We start from the raw sequence: 24,693 nt of genomic DNA, 5'->3' as shown, positions 1-24,693 counted from the left end.
AAACAAATTATGAATTAATATGGAATACACTCCCACCCCTACAAGAAACGTGTAGTTCTACTGTAGGGATGATTAACTATCTAAAATGTGCCATTTCTGCCACTTTACCTTCTACCCAGGGTAAAATGTCTAAACAACAGAGTAAAATGGTTAAACTGATTTGCTTTATTGATAAAAATATTAGAAATCAAATATATTAAGTATAAACTAATCAATACAATAAGTGATAACATATTTTTTGAGGAATTGGTAATATTTATTCATATTTTTTTTATAAATAAACTTGCTCCACTTTTAGTGGATATGATGGAAATGAAATTTATTTTATTTTTATTGAAGAATATTTGGAAAATAAGAATATTCTTGAATTAGAAGAACTACATGTTCGTAACGTGTCCCACGAACCATTTACACAATTAAATTTAAAAAAATAACAATTAATCTAGTACAACTTGTGAGTAGTGTTTTTAAGCGCCCGATTAATATTTTAGCCATATTAACAATTATGTTATGTATAAGCCTCAAGAAAATAAAGGTCTAAACTTTTCTGCCACCTATGAACAAAATCTCCATCCTAAATAACGGATTCATGCACTGAAAATCTAAAACTTGACTTAAATCTGCATATTATTTTTTTAAATTTAGAAATTCCTTCCTTCCTTCCTTCCTTCCTTCCTTCCTTCCTTCCTTCCTTCCTTCCTTCCTTCCTTCCTTCCTTCCTTCCTTCCTTCCTTCCTTCCTTCCTTTAAGAAAGAAAGATATGGATTATTATACTTTAAAAAAATAATTATAAATCCAATTCTTTTATAATATTATACTAATTAATAAATTAGGTACTTACTTATAAGTATTAGATTAATTAAATAACGTATTTTTTTTGGATTTATGTTTTTATGTTTTAAAATGTAGTTGTCATTTGTAAAATATTTCCTATCTTATTTTTTAAACCAGAAAACAAAGTTTTCAAGCCTAATATCTTTTAACGGATTATTATTTTTGTAAATTTTTTTTTTATAAGAAAAATAATATATTGATTTAAAGAATTTTATTTTATCATTAGTAAAAATATTTTTTTTTAAAAAAAAAGAAGAGAAGAAGAAGAAATAATTATATTCCCCCCCCCCCGATCAAATGATGAGCATTCATAAATTAATCGGGTCCGAAATACTTATTTATCAAGCCAACAATGCCACTCACCGATTCACAAATTTCGCATACACTGAAACTAGTTTTCTCTATCGGCAAGAATAATTTTTTAAAAAAAAATCAAAATAAATAATACCGTCAAATTTTTAAGATGGAAAATGTAACCTATATTTTAAACGTCTTTGATAGATCCCATATAATATCCCCGAATATAACGTCAAAAAATGCTAGACAGGGGGTCTTGCTCTTCAAGAATATATACGCTCAACCTTGGTACATTCAGTTAGTCTATAGTCTAATATTTGGCGCCCTTATACTTGTATCGACTACAGGGAACATCGTGGTCATATGGATCATAATTCGTAACAAGAAAATGAGAACGGCTACCAATTACTTCATAGTGAACATGAGTGTATCAGATTCTTTGTTAGCGACCCTCAACATATTCTTCAATTTCATATACATGATCAATAGCCATTGGCCGTTTGGCAACGAATATTGCGTGGTCAACAATTTTGTGTCAAACTTTACCCTGGCTTCCAGTGTATTTACTCTAGTCGCTATAAGCATAGATAGGTTAATATTACAAATTACCTCTTTTTCTTTCTTTTCGTTGATTAAAATTACCAACTACAAAAATGTAATTGTATTCTGTATTTTAATTACATAAGTTTAATCCTTTTAGACTACATGGGAAACTTATTTATTTTTTAAACTTTTAAGTCTCGATAACTTTAATCTCTTTCTAATGCAACTGTCTTAAGTTGTTTATTGGATATCAAAAATAGATTGAAGTTAACAAAAATATAAAAAGAAAAAAAAACATATTTTGGACATAGGGTTAAAAAATAAAATTATAATTTGATTTATCAATATATTTTTTCTTTCGATTTTTTGGGGGGAATGTATATATTTCATCCTATTTTACTGTTGACAAAGAAATATAGAACGACTTTGGGTTTTGGGTTTAGAGGTGTATAATAAAAAGAGAACATTTGTTATTTAACCCTTAAATTTCATGTTTATTTGCCTCTAAATCACAGGTTATTTAAAATTTAATTTTTTTTCTCATAAATATAAAAATTTATACACTTTTGACAATTAATTACAGAAATAATAAAGGATAAATATGAAAAGTGCGTAACTAATGGGGGGGGAGGTGTTGATAGGAGCCCCCCCCCACTCCCCCCCCCCCAAAATGTATCCAATATATAATGGATAATAATTTGAAAATAAAATTACTAAAAGTTTGTAACCTTTAAAATAACCAATATAATTCAAAATTTGTACAAAATAAAGGATGAAAACCCAATTATTTTTATTAAAATATAGTATAGGCAAAGGCCTAAGTGTACCCTAAAGTCATCCAATAAAATTCATGGCGGAAAACCCCGTCCATCAGCATTTCCCTCCCCTATAGGAAAATCCTGGATACGCTTATGATATGCACAAAATGAAGACTTTTGCAATTTCGGATAGGACACTATTTTTTTTGAAAAAAATGTTATCATATATTTGAAAAAAGACTAATTGACATTCGAATTTCATTTTTTTATTGTAAAGCCATGAAAAATTTGAAATCGATATTAATCTATAGAATAAATTAGTAGCGCATCTATTTATGAATGTGATAAATAGAAGTAAATTGTAGTATATATGGGATAAGAGGTAAATGATTATAATAAAATATCAATTAAATAATAGTAAAAACTAATATTTTCACGATCAGATATCAAGCACAGATGATTTATAAAACAGTGATAGTAGAAAGAAATAGATGATCATAGAGGAAAACTTAATTAATATTGAGAAAAAAATGTTAGATATAAATATTAAAAATCTGGTGGCCAAAAAAAATTCGTACACAAAATTTTACGGTAAAATGCCAGACTTTTCGAAAAACTTTAAGGGGCCTGGGATGTCTTAAAATATTATTGCGGGCCGGGTTGGACCGGGCAAAAACAGACCGGGCAGGGCAACTTGTACATCTTTCGGGCCAGATATACAGATCTCCAGCAATGTTATAATGGATTTTTTTTAGATTTAATTAAAATTGCTTGTAAAAAAATAGTTTACTTTATGTTTCTATTAGAAAATATTGTACACTTGTAAATGTGTTCAAGTTTTAATCTGAACGAATTCGGTGTCTGTAATTCGGAAGACAGACATAAGCTTGCCCTGAATTTTTATCATTAAATATTAATAAGTTCCTTGCCAGTTTAATATAAATTATATTAAGTTTGAAAAGTTCATAAAAAAAAATTGTCTGAAATTCATAAGAATGAGTATTCCAAACATAACGGCATACATTTCAGGCAAAATCAGATTTTTAAATATTTTTAAGAACGCTCTCAGAAAATGATTTAAAGTTGAAAAAATAACACATGGCCGGAAAAAACACAAGGACGATAACTTATATAAAAGAATGTAAGGCAAGTATTATCAAGAATGATATAGATTTTTAACAAAATTCGCAGCTAAGGCAATTATTATCAAGAACGATATAGATTTTTAAGAAAATTCGCAGTAAAATCATCTTAAAGTTTTATTTTATAAAATCAGTTTTGATTTTGAAAACTAATGTGATAAATAATCTTTTTTTTTTGGTATTAGAAATAATATCGATTAAGAATAAGTTATTGAATCGTAGATAAAATTAATTATATATTTTTTTGCATACGATGAATTTATTGATCTAGTTTGAAATTCTTCGATAAAATTTGCCAATAAAAAAAAAGAAGGCACAATGAAGAGTAAATATTTAGAAAATAGAATTACATGGAAACCTTCAAAAGTGACCACAAAGGGGCCGTTACTTTTTGGCCAAATTAAAAAGATCGTATACAACTTTTATAAATAAAATATGTTTACGAAAATTCAAATGCTCTTATTTTCTAAAAAAAAAGATACATCTTTTATCCTAAGAAGCATGATGCTCCTAAGAAATTGATGAATATTTACTATCTCATATCTTAAAATAATGTGATTCTGAACTAACCACGGTAATTTTGTGGCCTTCTAATTTTTCAATGCTGCAGAGATTTGGTATATTGACATATAGATTGTATAGAAGTAACATTTGTTTTTCTTCTTAAGATTTACTATGCTTATCTATTGAAAGTCCATGAGTTCTCCTAACTAAAAATAAGAATTAGTAAGGTGTGAAATTGCATTTTTTAAAAAAAGTAAATAATTAGTATGGTTAATTTTAAAATAATACCTAGATTTATGGGAAAGATTTAAATATTTAAACATATTTTGATTAAGGAACATAATTATTAGAGGACTATCATGCTCTTCTACTGTTAAAATTATTCTTAATACTCCAAAATAATAAGGATAAATTTAACGAGTACTTGCATCCTTTTTCATGCGGATAAACTTTTTTTAAAAAAATTGCCATTCTTGAAGGCTCTAACTAAAAATTCTTCTACAATTTCTTAGTCAGTGATTTTATTTTAATATCCTGTTATCTATTATATTTAATAGAATATTAAATAGATTATTTTTATTTTAATATAAAATAAACTAATCTTAGTACCATATCTCTATGTTAGTGGAAGACAGTTAACCCCATCTTTATCAGACGCCCCCCCCACCTCCCCATAAAATTAAACAAATAATTGTGACTGCTCCAGCTGCGCTAAATGTTCAGTATCATTAACTTACTACGCTATAATGCAATTTAAAAATATACATATACCTATTTTAATTTAATTTTTATATCCTTTATGTAAATTTTTTTTACTAGGGGTTGTATAAAGATGTGTAATTGCTTCTTAATATTTCTTGCAGAAGTTGATTTTTAACTTTAAAAATTTCTAGGAGTCTACAGTTAAAAATTCAGGGGAATCTTTTCGGAACATTCCATGAATATAGGATTTCAGTTTTTATTTGATAAACATCAATTTGATTATATATATATATATAATTTATATATATATTTAAAATTTTTTTTTTTAAAAACAAATTATTTTTCGATTTAGCTAAAAATATATAAACATCAGGATGACCTTATTTTGATTTACCGAAATATTTGTTATTTTAATAATATTTAGTAGATTAGTTTGATTATATTATATCATATCATAGATAGATAACGCAAGAAGATAAAAATGAATAGTAAAAAAAAAGGATTTGAAAGGAAAGGAGAATTATATTAAAATAAAGCGCGAAACCTCTTGACATGCTAATCAGGAAAAAGAACAAATTAAACAAATAAATTATAATATTTTTTATATTTTAAAGCCCTGACTCATATACGCCCACTTAGGATTCATCCAAGTTATCTCTTAGGATCATCCGTCTTTTTTTTTCTACTAAATTCAGCATCTGGCCCCCAAAGGAGATTAAAGTCGTTGCGACTAAGAGTATTTAAGTGATGTTCTACGGAGTCTATTTATTTGTTTTAAGATCTTCTGGAAATTTTAGGATGCTCCTGTTAATGTTGAAGTTTGATCAACGCAAGAAAAACCCTGTGATGAACCGATCTATTTCCCATAGAAAATTGATGATGTTGTGTGTAGTGTTGTTAAACGGCTTGATTTGACTTGATTCTTAAAAATGGCTAACTCAATATTTTGGCCAGAAAAATAGCTTAAGCGTCGAGATTTTACTAATAAATGTCCAAACGTTTATGCCATCTATGAGCAAAGTTTTCAGGCTTGCGTAATAATTTTCTCGATAAAATATTGAGTTAGCCGTTTTTAAAAATCGGCTCAAATCGAGCCGTTTAACAACACTAGTTGTATGGTCGTGATTAATGCTAACTACATGATTTCTTGTTTTTTTTGATGAATCAAAATTTGATAAGCAATTGTTGGCAGGGACCCAAACCGTTATTTATAACGGTTCAGTTTGGTTACTGTAAAAAATTATAATGGTTACGTTTTGGTTACGATTATTAAGAAAAATTTATAAAGGTTCGGTTCACCTAATTATAAAGGTTCATTACGGTTAGAAATTTTTTTTTTTGAAGCAACACCATCTTTTGACTTATTTTTATTATAAGCATCTATGAATTATATATAAAAAATATATAAAATTTAAAATAACTCATTTTTAAATATAAATGTAATATATTTTCTAATGTAATGGATTTTTTTGTTCGTTGTGACGATAACACAAATTTTAGCCTCAAAAAGGCCCTTTCTATTTGTGTTGCGGGAATTGCCAGTACTTTAAGGGTAGGTTTATATAATTCTCGATATTCAAATTATTTCCACTTCTAAAATATAAAAACTGAACCGGTTTGAACCGGTTTAACCTTTTTTTATATAGGTTCTTTTTACTCCTTCAAAAATTAATTACATCGGTTCGGTTACGGTTATGGTTCAGATATTTATAACGGTTCATAATGGTTTAACGGTTCATTACGGTTCACTCCGGGTCCCTGATTGTTGGTTAAAAAGAAATAAAAAATGGTTAAAATGTATTGTAAAATAAAAATTATAAATTTTATTTAGCAGATTAAAAAATTTTATACAATTTATTGATGACTATATTTTTCGGTCATAATATTGTATTTTTATAGCCTTTTATATCTAATATCTGGAAAAAATATATAGCAAAAGCTCCTGCTTTTGGAAAAACCTTTTAAAGTAACCTTTGCATGACTAAATTATTCTTGCGTATTGACGTTTCATGTCAACTTTTGACTGAGGCTTTCTCCATAGAATGTGGCTTATTCAATTAACGCAGGTAATCCGATATTATTTTTTGAGATATGGACGAGAGAAAGCCTAGGATTGATAAGCTATAAGTAACTTGATTATATTCGGTTCGTAGATTTTTAGGGTGTCGCTCGCAAATCATAGACTATTTTTGGATGTAAAAAATCGATTAGACGGTAGATTTGTGGGTTGGTAGTTGTGTAAATTTATATTTATTATGCAGCTTTGAAGGATGTTTTAATTGCTATGTCACACACAACTGGTGAGCTAAAGTGTATTACTCGAATTGAGGAATTGAGAGAGCCCATCTCTTCGTAAAGAATTAATTTTACTCTACGATTAACCTAGAGATGAAAACTAGCTGGTCACTGTATTCTCCCCCCCCCTTGTTTTGTTTAAAAAGAGGAAGCGTAACAATTAAGAATATAACCAGAAATAGAATGGAATAAAAGCGAATAATAAAAGAATCATGAAAATAATATTTCAAAATATTATCAATATTTATTTGTGCATCGTGTGTTTTGGATATCTGTAAATCACGACCCTACCCTTATCCTACCCTATTTAAAAAATAATTTCGGTTCGGGTTAGGTCGGGCCTAATATTTTTAAAAGAAATTCGGGCTTAAATTTTTAAATATAATATCATTACATTTTGTCAAATAAATTGATATATTTAAAATTCTTGCAAGAAACAAGGCGCTATTTATTTTTTTATTTGCGGAATATTTTTTTAAGCCTCAAAAAAAATTAAATTTTTCTATATTTAAATAAAATCAGGTCGAGTAAGGTGGACAAATAATCCAGCTTTCCGGGACAAATAAAAAATAATTTCGTTCGGGATTGATCCGGGCAGGACAATTTTTTTTTTCATTTTTGGGTCGGGCCGGGCTTGAATTATTAGGTTAGATGCAGATCTCTAGTGTGTATTAATACGGATATAAATTAGAGATTGGGAATTTATCTGAACGATTGGCTATAATTTGTTTTTATAGTTGATAAAAGGAAAAAGTTCATTTTTTATTCAACAGGACATTCATTTCCTAAGCTAAAGTTGTTATTCTTTTACGCACACAAATATAAAAGAAAAACTTTAAGAGAATATACTTGTGCGATTTAATCATTTGATAAGTATAACATGATCCTATTTATAGTTTTCGTTAATAAAATTTAAACAAAATGAGATTTGACAATAAATTCATATTTTTATTTTCTATATTTATTTTTTTTTTCTGGAAAGTCACGAACTGTTTTCATAAAAATTTTCCTGATATTACCTTCTATTCCACTATTTAACTAAAATTTTCGTTCACAGTTCCCCATTTTTTTCATATCGAAAAATTAAATTTTGATAATTCTAGACCACAAAGTTAGACTTGTATGAGCATTGATTTTTTATTATATTTTTCTCATGAGGGCCAAAAAAACACGATTTTACTTATAGTAAAAAAAAATAACTTGTTTTTTTCCCTTCAGAAATTTGAAGGTTTTAAATTTAATTTGTCAAAAAATTGTCGTTTTTTTTCTTCATTTATATAAAAAAAACATTACAATAAAGTTGAGAATTGTCATGAATAAAGTGAAATATAAAATCCCCGAAATATATTCATAATACATTTAGGTTTTTTTTTCTTAAAAATAAAACTTAATCAAAATCAATCATTTCACTTTATATTAACTCATTTGTTTCACATTATTATTATGTATACTTATTATCATCTTGTCGTGAAGATGAAAAATGATATTTTGATATTTTCGTTATATTCTTCTAAGAAAAGGGGTAAAATAACGAAATATCCAAAATTCAAAACTAAAAAAATTTTTTTTATAATAATGTGACAAAAAAAAGAAAATTTCCCGATGTTAAAATAGAAAAAATTTTGTGCTTATAATATCACTTTACGGTTAATTTTAAATTTTTTAGTTGACACAAAATATTTTGATGACATTTAGCCATTACCCAACCGTACTGGAAAGAGATTATAAAATTGTGTTTTTTTAAAAAAAAATTGATATTAAAACTAGTTAGAGGTAGTATAAGGTAAGCAATGGGCATGTTTTTTAACGCAGAAGCATGTCCTTTAAAACCTCATGCATTGCCTCTATAATTGAATCAAGAATGATGATAAATATTCATGTGTAACTAATTAAAAAATAATAATTTTTAAAAAGCCAACCATTATAATAAAATATTATACAAAAAAAATCCTATTTTTCGAGTAATATCTATGGCTCCAGTCTCTATAGACATGGATTAAGGAATCAATTAAGGTTTCGACCTTGGTTCGAATCCAGTGAGTAGTTTCTTTTCTAAAACTAACTAGGGTATATCTGGGTTACGAGGTTTTATGCCATATAGCAAGCATATGCCGTTGAAATCAAACTTAGGTTATGCAACAGTAAAAGATATAAAAATTTAATGAAACAACATGATTTTAAATTGTATACATCGAGAACGATTTAAAAATTAAGATTAAAAACAAAACCGGAAATGCATTACATCATGTGTAGAGTCACATGACCCTATAAATTTAAAACAATTTTCGACATTAACCTTTAAGTATTTTTTTTTTATTTATATGAAATATTGATATAAAAATCCACTATAAATTTAAGAGTAACTAGTTTTGAACTTTCGCGGTAAAGATTTTTAAAATGTCATAATGTGGGCACTCTAAGCCGAAACTGGCTCGTCCTGATCTCGAACGCTTGTGCCGAACCAGCTCGAAATAAAAAAATCTCTGTCCGCCCTAGCCTGCCCTGCCCGAATTTATTATAATATAGAAAAATTTAATATATAAGGGCCCGACCTTACACCGGCCCGAACCTTTTAATAAAAAATATTAGGCCCGACCCAACCGGAACCTGAAAATATTTTAACAAGATCTCTACTCTATGCATGCTTAAATACATTTCCCATCAAATCAGATTTTACTTAAAAATCGTCTATTACTAATGATTTGAACTCGAAAAATCCCGATTCTCCATATCCCAATACGACATTATATAATGAAGGATATATTATACCCAAATATTTTCCAATGCTGCCGAGGTATTAAAAAATTTTTTTATTATATGCATCTTAATAAAAACTTGGCCGTTATTAAGTGACCATAGTTTTTACTATCTTTTTTCAATCACTTTATCAAGTTTATTTTTTTTTTAAAAATCACAATTTAATATAAAATATTAACATATATTATTATACACCTATATTATAATAGTTTTTAAAATCATACACTTTCCTGTAAAAGATTTTAAATAATGGGAGACAATCCGAACAGTCATAATAATAAAATGAGTAGGAGAATCCAGAAATTTTATCCAAAATTTATTTATGCATATAATATATACAATTAACTAAATACAGTTTCGAAAGAAGGAGAGATAAAGAATGAATAAAAGGTTTTTCTTAAAGCCTTTTTCGATTTCCTATTATTTCCTCTTTGAGAGATTTGGTATTTTTTTTAATAAATTTCCTTATCTTTTTTTGAGAGAATCTTAGTGTATCAGTATTCGTATATAATAATAACATATGTTATTATAATAGTAAATATTTAATTAATACGGGTCAATTTTAAATAACTAGAATTTTTTTTATTACACGTGGTCAATGAACCTCATCCAATTATTTCTTAAAACATATTTAAGAAATCGCAAGAGAGGATTATAATATATATTATATATAATATAAGGAAATAATATTTCCAAGGCTTAAACAGGTCTAGTTTGATCTTTTTGAAATTCATTCGATCGAATTTTATTGCTATCATCTAGATATTTAGGCCATTAAAAAAAATAAATTTTTTTTGGATAATTTTATGTTATTCACAAATTATACAATAATACAAAATACAAATGACTAGAAAGAAAATAAAATATTAATAAATAACTTTGTAATAATTAAATAATTTATAAGATGATGTTCAATATATGAAAATCGTTTATCTAAATAAAAAAATTATATATTCCAGGTAAAATACAAAAATAAAATCCTTCTATGACTTTTTTTTAAAAAAAAATGAAACAATTAAAACAAACCTTTCATCCTTGAAACTATTCTAAACAATTTAATAATTAGTATACTTTTAATATAATCTCAAAAATTATGGTAATCTCAAAAAAATTCGCTTATATATATAATAAATACAAATAAACATCGTCGGTCTAGAATTAGAGTGCTCCACTCGACATTTTCAAAATTTTTGAGTTAGAAGTGGATAATAACTTATTAATTCCCAATATATATAAAAATAAAAACTAGATTAAAAAATATTCATTTTTTCCAAAGTCATAGCTCCGTCAAAAATGATCGATAAGGTTTTCCTATATTTGATTTTAAACTTTTATGTTGATTTTCTCATTTTAAATATTTGCGCAAGTGGAGTACTCCAATTCTAGACCGACGACATAGTGTTTTGTTTTTTCCCTTCAAATATAGTGAATGCACCCTTTTCTGAACATTTTTGATCATAGATGGCACGAGGGTTTAGAACATATATTAACGAAATCTCTAAGCTTGGGCATTAATTTTTTTGAGTTAACTTTAAAAAAAATTCAATTCTAATTCCAGATATACCACAGTGACTAGCAAATTATCACTTCTTTTTCGAATTTTACCGCATTCAGCTCATCCACCACAATTCTACAGTGATTTTAATATTTCAGTAAATCTATTTTCAATTGAAATTTATAAATAATAATTTATTTTTGAAATTTTCTTTATAAATGTTTTTCCTCGCCTATAGGATTAGCAATAAATTAATCAGCCGGATTCAAACGAATTAATATTTTGTCTTCAAATTTATTTATTTTTATAAAGAAAAAAAAAGGAATTTTTCAATAAAACAAAAAATAGAATTTGGAAATTAATGACCAAAGCACGAATTTCTGACAGTTGCGTTAATTAATTTTAATTTTACTTCTGTAAAATTTATTGTCACGAATATTTTAAAATAAATAAATAAAACTAGTAAATAACTGATTTACGTTTTGAATAAAAATTTTTTTATAGAAAAGCAAAGATTTTTTAAAATGGCATAGAAGAAAGTAATAAATAATGATGTTAAAACAATAAAAATTATAAAAAACGAGAAAAAAAAAACAATGCTACCAAACAAACACTTGAAGCAAGCCAATGTAGGGTATCCTAGTTAGCTTTTGAATGGATTAAACGGCAATATGTATAGAAAAAAAGTACTAATCAGGACATATCCTAAATTTTTTTTTGTCAGTTGTCAGTGTTTTTTTATGGGTGGGGTAGGGAGAGAAGGTAGCACGAGAAGTGTGTTATCAAAATTTTATTTAAATACAAGACTTTAGAATCAAGGAAAATCTAAGAATAAAAAATATATACAAACCAAAACAGAGATTCAAGGAACAGCTATTTTATAAGTATCTTGGGGATTTCAATTTTGTTATTCATCTTTATGAAGGATTATTTAGTTAATTTGATCTTTTTTTCTTCTTCTTCCTTTCCAATTGTTTTATTTTAAAATGTTTAGAATTTGGAATATATGCCAAGACCCGAAACTTTGGGAACCGGGTAATTAAAAACCGAAAACAGATCTTTTTAAAAAGTGGAATCAGATAAAATTAAATTAAAAACCTTTAATCACTTTTTTCAGGATTCAAACTCAGTTAAAATCTCTGAAGACAAATAGTATAAAATGATAGTAAATTTATATAAATAATTAATACAAATTTCGTTTTGTAGGGTGGGGAGCAGAAATTTGTATGGAGGTGAGGCCATCATTCCCATGAATAACGCCAGCAAGTTGATTTGAAAACACTACATAAAACCTCTTATCAGGCTATAAATTTTATCCCAGCTCATAAAAAATTTTTCTTACTATCTACAATTAAGATCAGGAGGCATAATGAATGATATTACATTTATTTGTAATATTATATACATTATATAATAACAACAATCAGAAATATATTATTTAATATAAAAAAATTTATTCTTATTTTATATAATAAAATGTCATCCCATCATCATCATCATTACCACCAACACACATTATTTATCCAATTTACTTATCTTTTTATTAAAGATACATAACATGTAACTTTGATAAGAAATTCTTTATCCTCTTATTTTTTTGTTTGAAAAAGTAAATTTTTGTGACCTTGAATAGTGGAAATTTGATTTTTGTTACGTAATAACAATATCGCGAATATTATTTTAAAAAATATATATATTATTAAATAGCCCTACGTCTAACCCCGCGTTCGCAGTTCGTGTTTTACATTCATTCTTGTAAATTATTTGGCCACGAATTCGATCATTTACTTTTCTCACAGGACTTTTCTAAAAAATTTTTTGTACAGTTATATTAACATATTGCTGTTTATTACTGTAGTTAATCATTGAAATGTGGGAGACACCATTGAAAGAGCATTTCGCCTTAAACGCTTTATGCTTTTCACATAATTTTTTCTAAATGGCTTTCAATTATGGGACGTGTATGCCCACACTTTTAATACACTTTAAATGATTAGATTGTGAGGTTTGGGCAATTTATTTAGGCTAAAAACTTGGCTAAACAGCATTGGAGTTTTCAATCCCCCCCCCCCAAAAAAAATTTCACTTTCATAGTTTGTTACATCTTAAGACTGAAACTTGAACCTAGTTTAAAACTTTAAAAACCGTAGCCAGATCCATCTATTTGTAAATTTTTTATTTTATTCAATAGTAATGGAGTCTTATAAAATTCGCTTTAAGGATAGCTGCGGCTAGCCTATTTAAATATATTTAGAAGAACCAAAAACCTTTTTATTTAAAAGTATTCTAGGCTCAGATTAAATTACCTTATCTTAAAAGAAGAAAAAAATTCAATCTTATTTTTTTTGGCAGATTATATCCGAATAAAAAATCTTGTAAATTTATTTTTTAATTAAATTATAATATTTCAATATTTTAATAATATGTAATGTATAACCACTCAATTTTTTTTATAAGATAATATGATATTTACTTTATTTATATTAAAAAAAAAGATTTCAATGCCATGCCATGCCAACCTTTCAAATTATATTAGATAAATGGATAATATTAAATATTGCAAAGAACCTTTAAAATTGTGTTTGATAAATGGATAATATAATTAAATTAAATATCGCAAAGTAGATCGCTAGGAAAAAACAAAATAATACTTTTTATTAATGAATTGTTGTGATATGAATGTCATTTAATTTCTAGTTATTGTTTTATCAATAGAAATTTCTTTTATGACTACTAATTTTATAGATATATATATTTATCTTTTTTTTTAAATTTTGTTTATCATAACCGTTTATGTAGGCATTGGCAGGAATATCATCGCCGAATTAACAGTATCAACCCTAAATCAAAATAAAACTTCAAAAAAAAAATTTTTTTTCCATTTTTTGTGTTAAATATTATTTAGAAGGTTTTCCCAGAAGTCCAAGACCTCTAAATCTGGATCAATGGGCCTTACTGTATTTGCTGTAATGTTTGAGGGTGACATTAACGAACTTTGCTAATTTCAGCATTAATCATGTTAGAAGATGGCTAAAGCAAATTTGATTAATAAAAGGGTAAGAAGTAAAATAAAATGTTATATATTAAATTGGATCTTCAACTAAACTGTATTCAAAACCACCAGAAATATCTGAATCTAAATCGCCAAAATATTTTCGCTTTTGAAGGCTCTAATTATTATCTTTATATTTTAAACATGTCCCTGGAACACAATCGAACTCATATAAATTCAAGCATCATGTTTTTAAAAAAAATGAAGTTGAAAAGTGTATATTTCGAGATTTTTCAATTTCTCCTCTATAATAAATTAATTAACTTATTCTAAATTATTAAATTAGCATTATCAAAAAAAAACATATAATCAAAAAATTTATATATTTTTCAGTTTAGATAAAATCCTTATTTTTATGGAGATTTTTATTTTTCATTGTTATTATTAATTTTCAATTTTCTGTGATCATATCTTGAAGTAATCTTCTATGTTCGGTATCATATTTTAAACTAATCTCCTATTTTCTGTGATCGTATCTCAGATTAATTTGGTATTAATCCAGTTTACTCAGATTTAACGAGACGATATCCAGATTAGATTAAAATATAAATTGACAACAACAAAATAAAATTAAGAGTTTACCATTATTTAAAAATATTTGTTTCAAATGCATAGGACCTATTTTTTTCAGGTTCCAACTTGATCCGATTAGAAATTTACAAAATTTTATTCCAACCTATCCAATCAGAATATTTCTTTTTCAAAGATCTGATCCAATCTTTGTGAAATTTTATTTGACTATTGAAAAAGAAGAAGTAAGAAATTTCAACGAATATTGAAATAATTCTAACCTCTGAATTAAAATAAAATTCTTTATTAAAAAAAGTAATATTCTTTGAAATTTATTTTTTTAAAAAAATCTAAAAAATTTGTCGTACGAGATCTATCTGATATATATATTTTTTTAAAATAGGTCGGAACGCGACAGCACCGAGTTACCCCTCTTCACAGATAGCGAGAATTCATAAAGAAGATTACAAGAAAAATAGTATATTTTGAATATATTACCCCGAATTCGGACTAACTGTGAGTGAGGGGTTAGGTATCAGACTGGGATCAATGTGTGTGTGTGTTTTCAGAGATAAAGGTTTCAAAAACTTTCAAAAACGATATTATTAATAATTTACTTTCAAAAAAAAATACACTAAAATGATATTTTGCTTTAATTTTGGTTTTAAAAAACTATTATTTATATAAAAATTATTAAGGATTATCTTTTACTTATGTGGTTTTTTTTTAGAATATAAAATTAATGTTTTATTATATTATTGCGTATATAATGTAAATGATCAATCATTTTTAGTTTAGATGATCCTACTAATCAAAAATTAATTCAAATAAATGAATGATTTATTACAAAATTTAGGGTTACTCTTTTAAAATTTTTTTTAAATTTAATTAATATTTGCTTCGAGTAAAAACAAAAGCATTGATTTTTGTATAACGCTAACTTTAAAATTTTAAGTAGATTAAAAGTTTAATATTTTGGCATAGTAAAAATTTAACGAATAAATTTTTACATAAATTCACTTATTTTAGAGAAATAACGAAATAGTGTTGTTAAAAGATTCTATTTATGTCGCTTTTTAAAAATGGCTAACTCAATATTTTAGCCAGAAGGTTATCGCCTAAGCCTCGAGATTTTGCAAATCTATAAACAAAATCTTCAGGCTTGCGAAATATTTTTATACTTTCTGGATAAAATAACATATTGAGTTAGAGTTTTTAAAAATAGCTCAAACCACCACTTGAAGAAGAAAGAGTAAAAGGCATTACTTAATTTCAATAAACATTTATTCCAAAATTTTTTTTATTTTAATCAAATTATTTTTCGTTATTTATGATATACTATTTTTTTGGTAACTTATTTTATTACCTTTGGTTTAATCAATATATATAATATAATAAATAAAGAAGAAGAAACGGAATTAAAATTTTCACTAGCAACCATATATATATTTTTTTTTTTAAATCGTATAACTTAACTAATAATATAATTGTAATTGCTGTGTTTCTTAAAGAGAAAATAAATATATAAAAAACTCTTATAAAGTAACCATTATTAATATTCTAAAAGTGACAAAACAACTCATAAACAAGAATATTATTTTTTTTGATAAGTAAAGTTTCTTTTGAGAGTAAAAGTGATGAATTTTTTTTAAATTTATCAATTTTGTGCTTTATTGGTGTCTAACCACTATAGTAGCCAGCATTTGAAAAAATATTAGTAACAAAATTTTGGCCAAATTTATGATTAATACGCGACTGAAAGCATTATTCTGAAAATTTTATCAATGTTTAGCAATTTTAATTAATTCAATCCATTTGGTGTAGAAAGAAGAATAAAATCGCTCCCCAAACCTCCCATTTTTTATGATCACTCAATATATCCTATTCTATGTTAAAAATAATTATTTTAATTACATTTTTGCATATAACAAAATTTTGCAGAGAATTTCATTATAGATTTTATTTATTATTTATACAATAAAATAAATTTCAAAATGTATAAATTTTATACAGATCTCATAACAACTCCAAACTCATAAGTTCCTCTCTTTCACTCTCTTTCTAATTATATGTTAATCTTGGAGCCCTTGCCTCATAATGCGATTGGCAGATCGTAGGACTTGATGACTGATTTGGCAGTATCTTTATTTTAAAACTTTCATTAATCAGCTCCTGATCTCTATAAATAGATTCGAGATAGGGCTTTAGTACTTAATAATTTTAAATATGTCATAAGATTACACTTATAAGCAGAGTTGTAAAAGAAAAATTTCAAATATATCTAGATAAATCGTCTAAGATGTATCAATATCTAGATATATCTTTTAAATGTTCATGCTCTGTATTCAAATACAATTATCCGATACATTTTTATTATAGTTATGTAAGGTATAAATGATTACTAATTTAGGATTTATTGCTAAAATTATCTGTTGTCATCCAATGTGGAAAATAGAATTTGTCTCGTTTGTTTTTATGATGAAATAAATTTGTCTCGTTTGTTTTTATGATGAAATAAACTTGGACATCATATTTAATGATTTGAATCAAAATAGTGATTTTTATAATATATAAAATAAATATACATGAAAATATATCTAAAAATAGATAGATACCTGTAAAAATATACCTAGATAAGAAACTTTTTATAAAGTTTTATCTAGATACATCACAACTTTTTGTATCTAGATATCTCTGCTTTTTTTATACTAATTTCTTAAAAAATGGCTATATATAAAATTATAATTTATAAACCAACATTAATATCCAGACTGAGGCCTCTTAAATGTCGAATTATGTTTCGCTGAGCCGAGAATTTAGCTAATTTTTAAAATTTAAAATCATTTGTTAGGCGTGTCTTCAATTTTTATAACATCTGATTTTGCCTGAATTCTATTCATGGTGTGGAGTGCCTTCATCAAATTTCAAACAACTTAGCTCTGAATTTTTATGTCATTTTTAATTTATATGATATAAAAATATCTATATTATCAAAAATTAATATAAAATTAAGGGTGCAAAGTAACATTTAAAAAAAAATGATTATGATTGTGTTCCAAAAATTTCTAGTAATTTTCTGGAATCTATTCCGGATAACATAAGTTTAATTTATTTTAAAAGGGCAATATAAATGTTTTAAGTATTCTAAGAAAACCTAGAGTCAACAACGAAGTATGGAGTTTGATTATTTTAAAACTAATAAATTGCTAAATTTCACATATTGATATTGTCTACAGTCATTTCGGTAAAGAATATATATATATATATTGTAAATTATGGAAATGAATCATCTAAATCATAAACGTTTATATTTTATTTATTATTATCATTCTTTCTTTTGTAACACAAACAGATATTTTGCCCTAGTCCCCGTTTTACATAAGAAATTAAGCCTAAAAAGATGTATCATTACCATAATTGTGATATGGAGCATAGCCTTTACGATATCATTCCCAACGTTAATCTACTCGCACACATTTACCTGGACCTATCTGGATAAATCGGAAAGGACAGTATGTTATTTGGAAGTAACGGAGACCGTCTCATTCGGGTGATAAATAAATTCATATAATTATAATATATTTTAAACATATATAAATATATGTGATTAGCAGAGTTGTTAAAGGATCTAGATACAAGTATCTAGATCCTGTATCTAGATCCTGTATCTAGATATATAAATGTGGTCTCTGTATCTGTATCTAGATAGATTTTTGATTAAAATATCTGTATCTAGATATTATTTTAGACGATATATCTGTATCTAGATCCATTTAAAAAGTATCTTTTAACAACTCTGGTGATTAGCATAATCAGACAATATAGTACATTTATCTGTATTGGGCCTAATTTTTCAAACCAGTCCGGCCAGAATTTTTTTAAAAAAATTTTGTTTTGTTCAGCTCGATCCAGAACAATTATTTTTTTATTTCTCCCGAAAATCCGACTCGAAATAAAAATTATTTATTCACCCGGCCCGGTCGGAATTTATTTAAATAAAGAAAAATTAAAATTTATTTCAGCATGTGTAGGAGAAAGAAAATACTTACCCTATAAATTCCAGATACATATATATATATATTTAATTTTATAATCTTATTTATTACACATATTAACTGTAAATAATATAATTTATTATTTATATAGTTCGATATCTTATCTTAATATTTTTATTATCGAAAAAGTTTTTTTTTAAAATAATTTAAAATGATTCAAGATTTTCCTATTATCGAGGATTCCTTATACTATTCTTTTCCATCAGCTGTATTAAGGGATAAATCAAATTTTTTTATATGAATCACCGTTGCTTTGGAACCATGAAAGAATTGAAATCGTAGGGGCGGGGATGGAACTATAATAGTAACAAGATAAGGTGTGCCCGTTAGCTCGGGAATAAAAGGAGAGAAGCTTTGTACAGGAAAAGATTAGTGGAAGGAATAGAGAGCCCGTGTCCGTATGGCTTTATCTTATGAATTTTAGAAGGATGAGTTTGAGAATCTAATTAAAAACCACACAGATGAATACACACGTCAGTATAATAGGAATCTGTTCTTTATTTTACTTTGTAAACATAAGTATAGTTTGAGAACCTAAATATAAATCACCCAGATAAAGATTCACGTCAGTATAGTAGATTTTTCTACCCTTTATTTTGATTAGTAATCAAAAATATCGCAAGTTACTACAGTAAACATAACCAAATTTAAACCATAGATCAAATCTAAAACTATAAAGCAAGATAATTATTAAAATAGGAGAAAATGGGAAAAGTTCATACCCTCCAACAATTTCATCCTTTTATACCTTTTTTAAATCAATTATGTGTGCTAACATTAATAGAATCACAACATCTATAAAACAGGGGAATCATTATGTGTATTTTCTTATTAGCCTAGGAGGGCTTCGAATTGGAGAAATCCCTTTTGCTACACACAAATATCAATATGTTAGATAATATGTTCATAACAAAGCTTATCCAATGCTGTTTGTAATCGGGATGGATTCCCTATTGCAGATTATCTCGGAAACAATCCCATGGAATATGATATTGGCAGATAATATTGTAATATCTGTTGAAACAAAGGTTGAAATTAAGGTAAGATTGATGAGATGGATAGATACATTAGAAAAGCATGGGTAAAAGTTAACAAGAAAAAAAGAGTATCTGGTAATAGGTGAACATGAAACACAAATGAACTTTGACATAAAGGGACGGCAGGTATCGGCAATTTTCTATAATATAATCGTTTTTTTAAAAAAATATATCGATAATAAATTCATTTATTTTATCCACTTTTTCTCAAAATAATAGAAACTCTTTTAGTAAAATTTAGAATTATTTTTGTAATTGAAACTGAAATCTTCAAATAATCCTTATTTTTCCAATACTCGTTTTCCTACTCTCAAAAGTATTTTAAATATAAGCTTCTTTTATGAAATTCAAATGTATTTTTTTTTGTTATTGAGACTTATAAATATAAATGGCTTTAAAAATTGGAATAAAATAACCATTATTTTTTATATTTTCAAAAAAAACTTCTGCAATATGCATAAAAATTCAAAATCTAATAATTCAGATTTTTTTTGGAAAAGAAATCAATCATATAAATTTTTAATTAAAATATATTACATTTTTTTTATATTAAATATAATGAATTGGAGTTATAAATATATTAAATCTTCTCACACACATCACAAACTATTATCTTCTTTACAGAGAAATTTTTTTAATGTATATTAATAGGTTTTGCTTATAGTGTTTACAAATTCATTATTTTCTCATTAGTTAAAAGTTATATTTTTATAAGTTTAAAAAAAATAAAGGTTAATTTCTTAATTACCTGAGTAGTGGTAAATTGGATTATAAGAGACACCCCAGAAAATAAAAAATTTATAAAAAAATTTTTTAATCTCATTTTAAATTTCATACATTTATAATTAAATAATTTTTAAAATATAAAGTTTTTCTTTGATAGCAAGAATGTGGAATAGAACCTATATTTTCCGTAATAATTTAGAAAGTAATGTTTAATAAATATTGATATTTGAATATTTAATTTAAAACGTTATTATACATCACATAAAAAATTTACTTGATTTTTTTTTTAAATATATGATTATGAATTAACATAATATTGCCTATAGAACTTATTGATCTGCAATGGATTGGGATGCAATTTGAGAGACAAATTTTAATGGAGATTCTATAGAAATTTTTATGAGGATCGCCTGAGTGAGAATTGATCTCAATTTTTGTTTAAGTTTTAATATATAAAATGGGGTTTTTTTTAATGTTCCATATGCGATGACTGTACTCGAGTTATCGGAACAAAAGTGAGGCTTCTCGAATTGTGCTATTTGGTAAGTTTAGTTTGAGCTCGCGGAGGAATAATTTTAGTTTTTCGAACGGACACATCTTTGTTCCATGGACACTCAAAGGGAGGGTATTCTTCCTGACTCTCAATGTTTTTGATATTGGACATAGTGACTAGATATTCCATTTAGTTAAAGTATAATTAAGTTGGGATAGGAAATTTCGATACTGGAAGTGGGGGGGGGGGGTATAAAGTTATATTTCGCCGAAGACTAATAAGTTATGACAAGAGATCTTACTTTATTTTTCAGTTAGACATCTTTACGACAACTCTTCATTTATTAATTTGATTATAATTGCCACTTTATTATGTTATTTTTGCACCTTGTCCAATGGTTAAGATAATTAAATACATTAGTGTATTTTAAATTTATGTCCAATCTTTAAAAAAAATGTGAACAATATTGATTTATTATATTATGCTAATTTTTATATTAAACACGATATATACAAGCTTGCTCTCAAATTTTCATTTGCATAATTGTATTTAAAATAAAAGAATTCTTTTTAAATTTGAAAAATCTTTTTTTTTTATTTTTTATCTGATAAAAATAAGTGAGTTGTTCAATATATCCTTTTAAAAACTTATATTTTAGATCAAATTGAGATTTCTGAAGATTGATATCAAGTGTTAATAATATAAACATCAAACCATATTTGTTCCATATTATTAATGAGCTATATATTAATCATTTTGTTTAATGAATAAAAAACATTTATTGTAAATGTTTTTAAATAATCTGTCAAACATCTAAAAAATGAGTGTGACACTTTATTAATATTCATACCGTAATTTCTCTTATTTTATAAATATAAGTCTTTATTCATAAATTCGATTTTGCGAAAATTAATTTCTTATTTTTTTGGAATCCAATAGATTGAATATAAATTTAAACCTGATCAATCTTAATAAGAAAACATATTCAGGTCAATTTTAGGTTAACTAGAATTCTTTGCGATTAATATGAAATTAAAAAATGTTAATATATATACTTATCAAAATGTTTAATATATATTAGCATAAATGTGTTATTTTATCAATTTTAAATCATTTTTTGAGCGCTTTTTTTTAAAAAAAACTTAAGTATCGGATTTTACCTGGAAATGATCAACATGTTTAGAATACTTATTTTATGAATTGTAGACAATTTTACCATTAATCTTTGAATCATTTATAATTTATATAAAAAATCTATGGAAAAAACTAATGTAAATCATATTAAGCTCAAAAGTTCAAGCCAAAATTGCCAGAAAGGTAGGTATTCCAAACATAATGGAATACATTTTCGGTAAAATCAGATTTTTAAATTTATAAGGCTCTCAGAAAATGATTTTAAGTTGAAAAATTGCCAGAAAATACAGATGGCCACTAACTTATACATTAAATAAGCTTATTAAAAAGTCACTATTTCTTATAAATTAGTTTGCAAAACCGGCCTAAACCCTTGAACCAGGCACATAAATACTAATTTTACTAAATTCGGGCTGGAATTCAGGATTGGCGAACCTATGGAATGTTTATATATATAATATAAATATATTATTTTATAGATACGATCTTTTTATGATGATTATGACATACTTTGTGCCCGTTATGATATTGGCATTTGTTTACATCAAAATTGGAATGAAATTATGGTGGAGTGAATTGATAGGGGAAGACTATGAGAAACAATTACTCAATATTAAATCTAAGAGAAAGGTAGAATCAAATTCCAATCATAGTTTTAAAAAAAGAGTAATAATTATATTTAAATAATAAATCTTACATATAAATAATGACTTTTATTTCCTTTAGGTGGTTAAAATGATGGTAATGGTTACTTCCATATTCGCTATATGTTACCTTCCATATCAAACCTATTTTTTATTGCAAAAATTACACGCAAATATAACGACGAATGCCGCAACTCAGCATATTTTTTTGGTATTGTATTGGTTCGCCATGAGTAATTCTATGTATAATCCTATAGTGTATTGCTGGCTAAACAACAAGTATAAAATTGTTGAATGGATTCTTTTTTATATAATTATTTTTAATTTTAAAAAAATTAGACCAAATATTCTTGTAAAAATAACGAGAAACTTCTAATCTAACGGCTCATTAGCACATGCTATAGTTTAAAAAAAATATGTAAAACGCTTGGCCCACTCTAAGTGTGATAGCTTTAGGAGATTCTAAAGCTTATACTTTTCTTTTGATCTATTTATCTAAATTTAGAGGTATTATATATAAAATAATGCTAATTTTGATCTATACATAGGCATATTTGGAGAGGGGGGGGGGCATTTCGGAAATTTGTCTGCCCTAAAAACAATTGCTAGCCGAATTCGCGAAAATGAAGGCCCTATAAGAGCATAAATTGTTGCGACAAAAAATAAAACTGTGTAATTTTAGACTTAATGTTAAATTTAAAATATTTTGAAATAATTTTTTTTAAATTGATAGAAAGTTTTGAAGTTGAGACACTTTACGTGGAAGACATCTGGTATTATTTTATCTTATTGACTATAAAGGCAAATAACCTTAAAGACATGTATCCTTCTGAGATTTCTTCTAGATTTATTTCCTGCATTATTCTATCATCTTTCCCCTCTCCCCTTACCGTCATTTCCGTTTAATATATCCTCTCCTTGTTCTTTATATTTCTTGCCCCTTCTTATATATATATTTTTTTTAAAAAAAGATGTTAACATATTAATATTTTAAATACGAATAAACAAAACAAAATAAGATTTCGACAAGGTTTTAAACGAGCTTTTAGGTGGTGTCCATTTATAAACTACGACAGTGGGCACAAGGATAGCTTTGTATTTGTACGGTCGGAATCGAGAATGCACAACTCTAAAGATCATAGATTTTCAGCGCAGAGTTCATTAATATATCGCAATAAATCCTCAACAAGCAAACCTGGAAATATCCCACGAAGTAAAACTACGACCCTCGAAACACTTCTTTAGACATTATTTTTTTCCTTCTCCCATTCATCTCAAAATATTTACAAAAAATAATTATTGTGATATTTTTGTTTTTTTTAGATACTTCATGTAATATTATATATATTATTCTAAGAAGGAAATATTTGTATAACATATAGTATACCATATTATTATAAAATTTAATAATTATATTTATATAATCATATTTATTATTTCATATATCACAAATTAAATTGAAAGCTTTTCCATTTATTAATAGATTAGATATATAGATTAGTGGCTTAACTATTATATAATATATAAGTTTAGCCTTAAAGAGATGCGGGCATAAAGAGACAATACAAAATACTAGGAAAATAAATACGAGGTAAAAAAAAATAAGGAAAGAAGTCGCATTCTATGTTTGCTTATAAATAATAAAATGTAAGATTGATTGTGTTCAAGATATTTAAACTCTTCTGTAAAGATCTGTTTTTCTTCTTTTTTTAAAA

At 26.0% G+C, this 24,693-nt stretch overlaps 1 protein-coding gene across 1 annotated transcript; it reads left to right on the top strand.

Annotated features, from left to right (window-relative positions):
• Positions 1-982: 982 nt before the first annotated feature.
• Positions 983-24,387, top strand: LOC135926456 (tachykinin-like peptides receptor 99D). The gene is made up of 5 exons (XM_065462342.1): positions 983-1,722; positions 18,242-18,439; positions 22,814-22,964; positions 23,061-23,257; positions 23,998-24,387. The coding sequence occupies exons 1-5, from the start codon at positions 1,298-1,300 to the stop codon at positions 24,221-24,223; spliced, it is 1,197 nt and encodes a 398-aa protein (XP_065318414.1). The 5' UTR covers positions 983-1,297; the 3' UTR covers positions 24,224-24,387.
• The last annotated feature ends 306 nt before the right edge of the window (positions 24,388-24,693 follow it).

Source organism: Gordionus sp. m RMFG-2023, chromosome 3 (genome assembly GCF_954871325.1).
Source record: "Gordionus sp. m RMFG-2023 chromosome 3, tfGorSpeb1-WG-v2, whole genome shotgun sequence".
In the NCBI taxonomy this organism is placed as follows: domain Eukaryota; kingdom Metazoa; phylum Nematomorpha; class Gordioida; order Chordodea; family Parachordodidae; genus Gordionus; species Gordionus sp. m RMFG-2023.
Note: the sequence above shows the minus strand (reverse complement) of the source record. Positions and strands in the feature narration are given on the sequence as shown.

What these genes read in the sequence shown, in the direction of transcription:
- LOC135926456 (XM_065462342.1), top strand. Translation starts at nt 1,298, where the DNA reads ATGGAAAATGTAACCTATATTTTAAACGTCTTTGATAGATCCCATATA. An exon ending in GTCGCTATAAGCATAGATAG is followed by an intron (nt 1,723 to 18,241) that starts GTTAATATTACA and finishes TAACACAAACAG; the next exon opens with ATATTTTGCCCTAGTCCCCG. An exon ending in ATATTAAATCTAAGAGAAAG is followed by an intron (nt 22,965 to 23,060) that starts GTAGAATCAAAT and finishes TATTTCCTTTAG; the next exon opens with GTGGTTAAAATGATGGTAAT.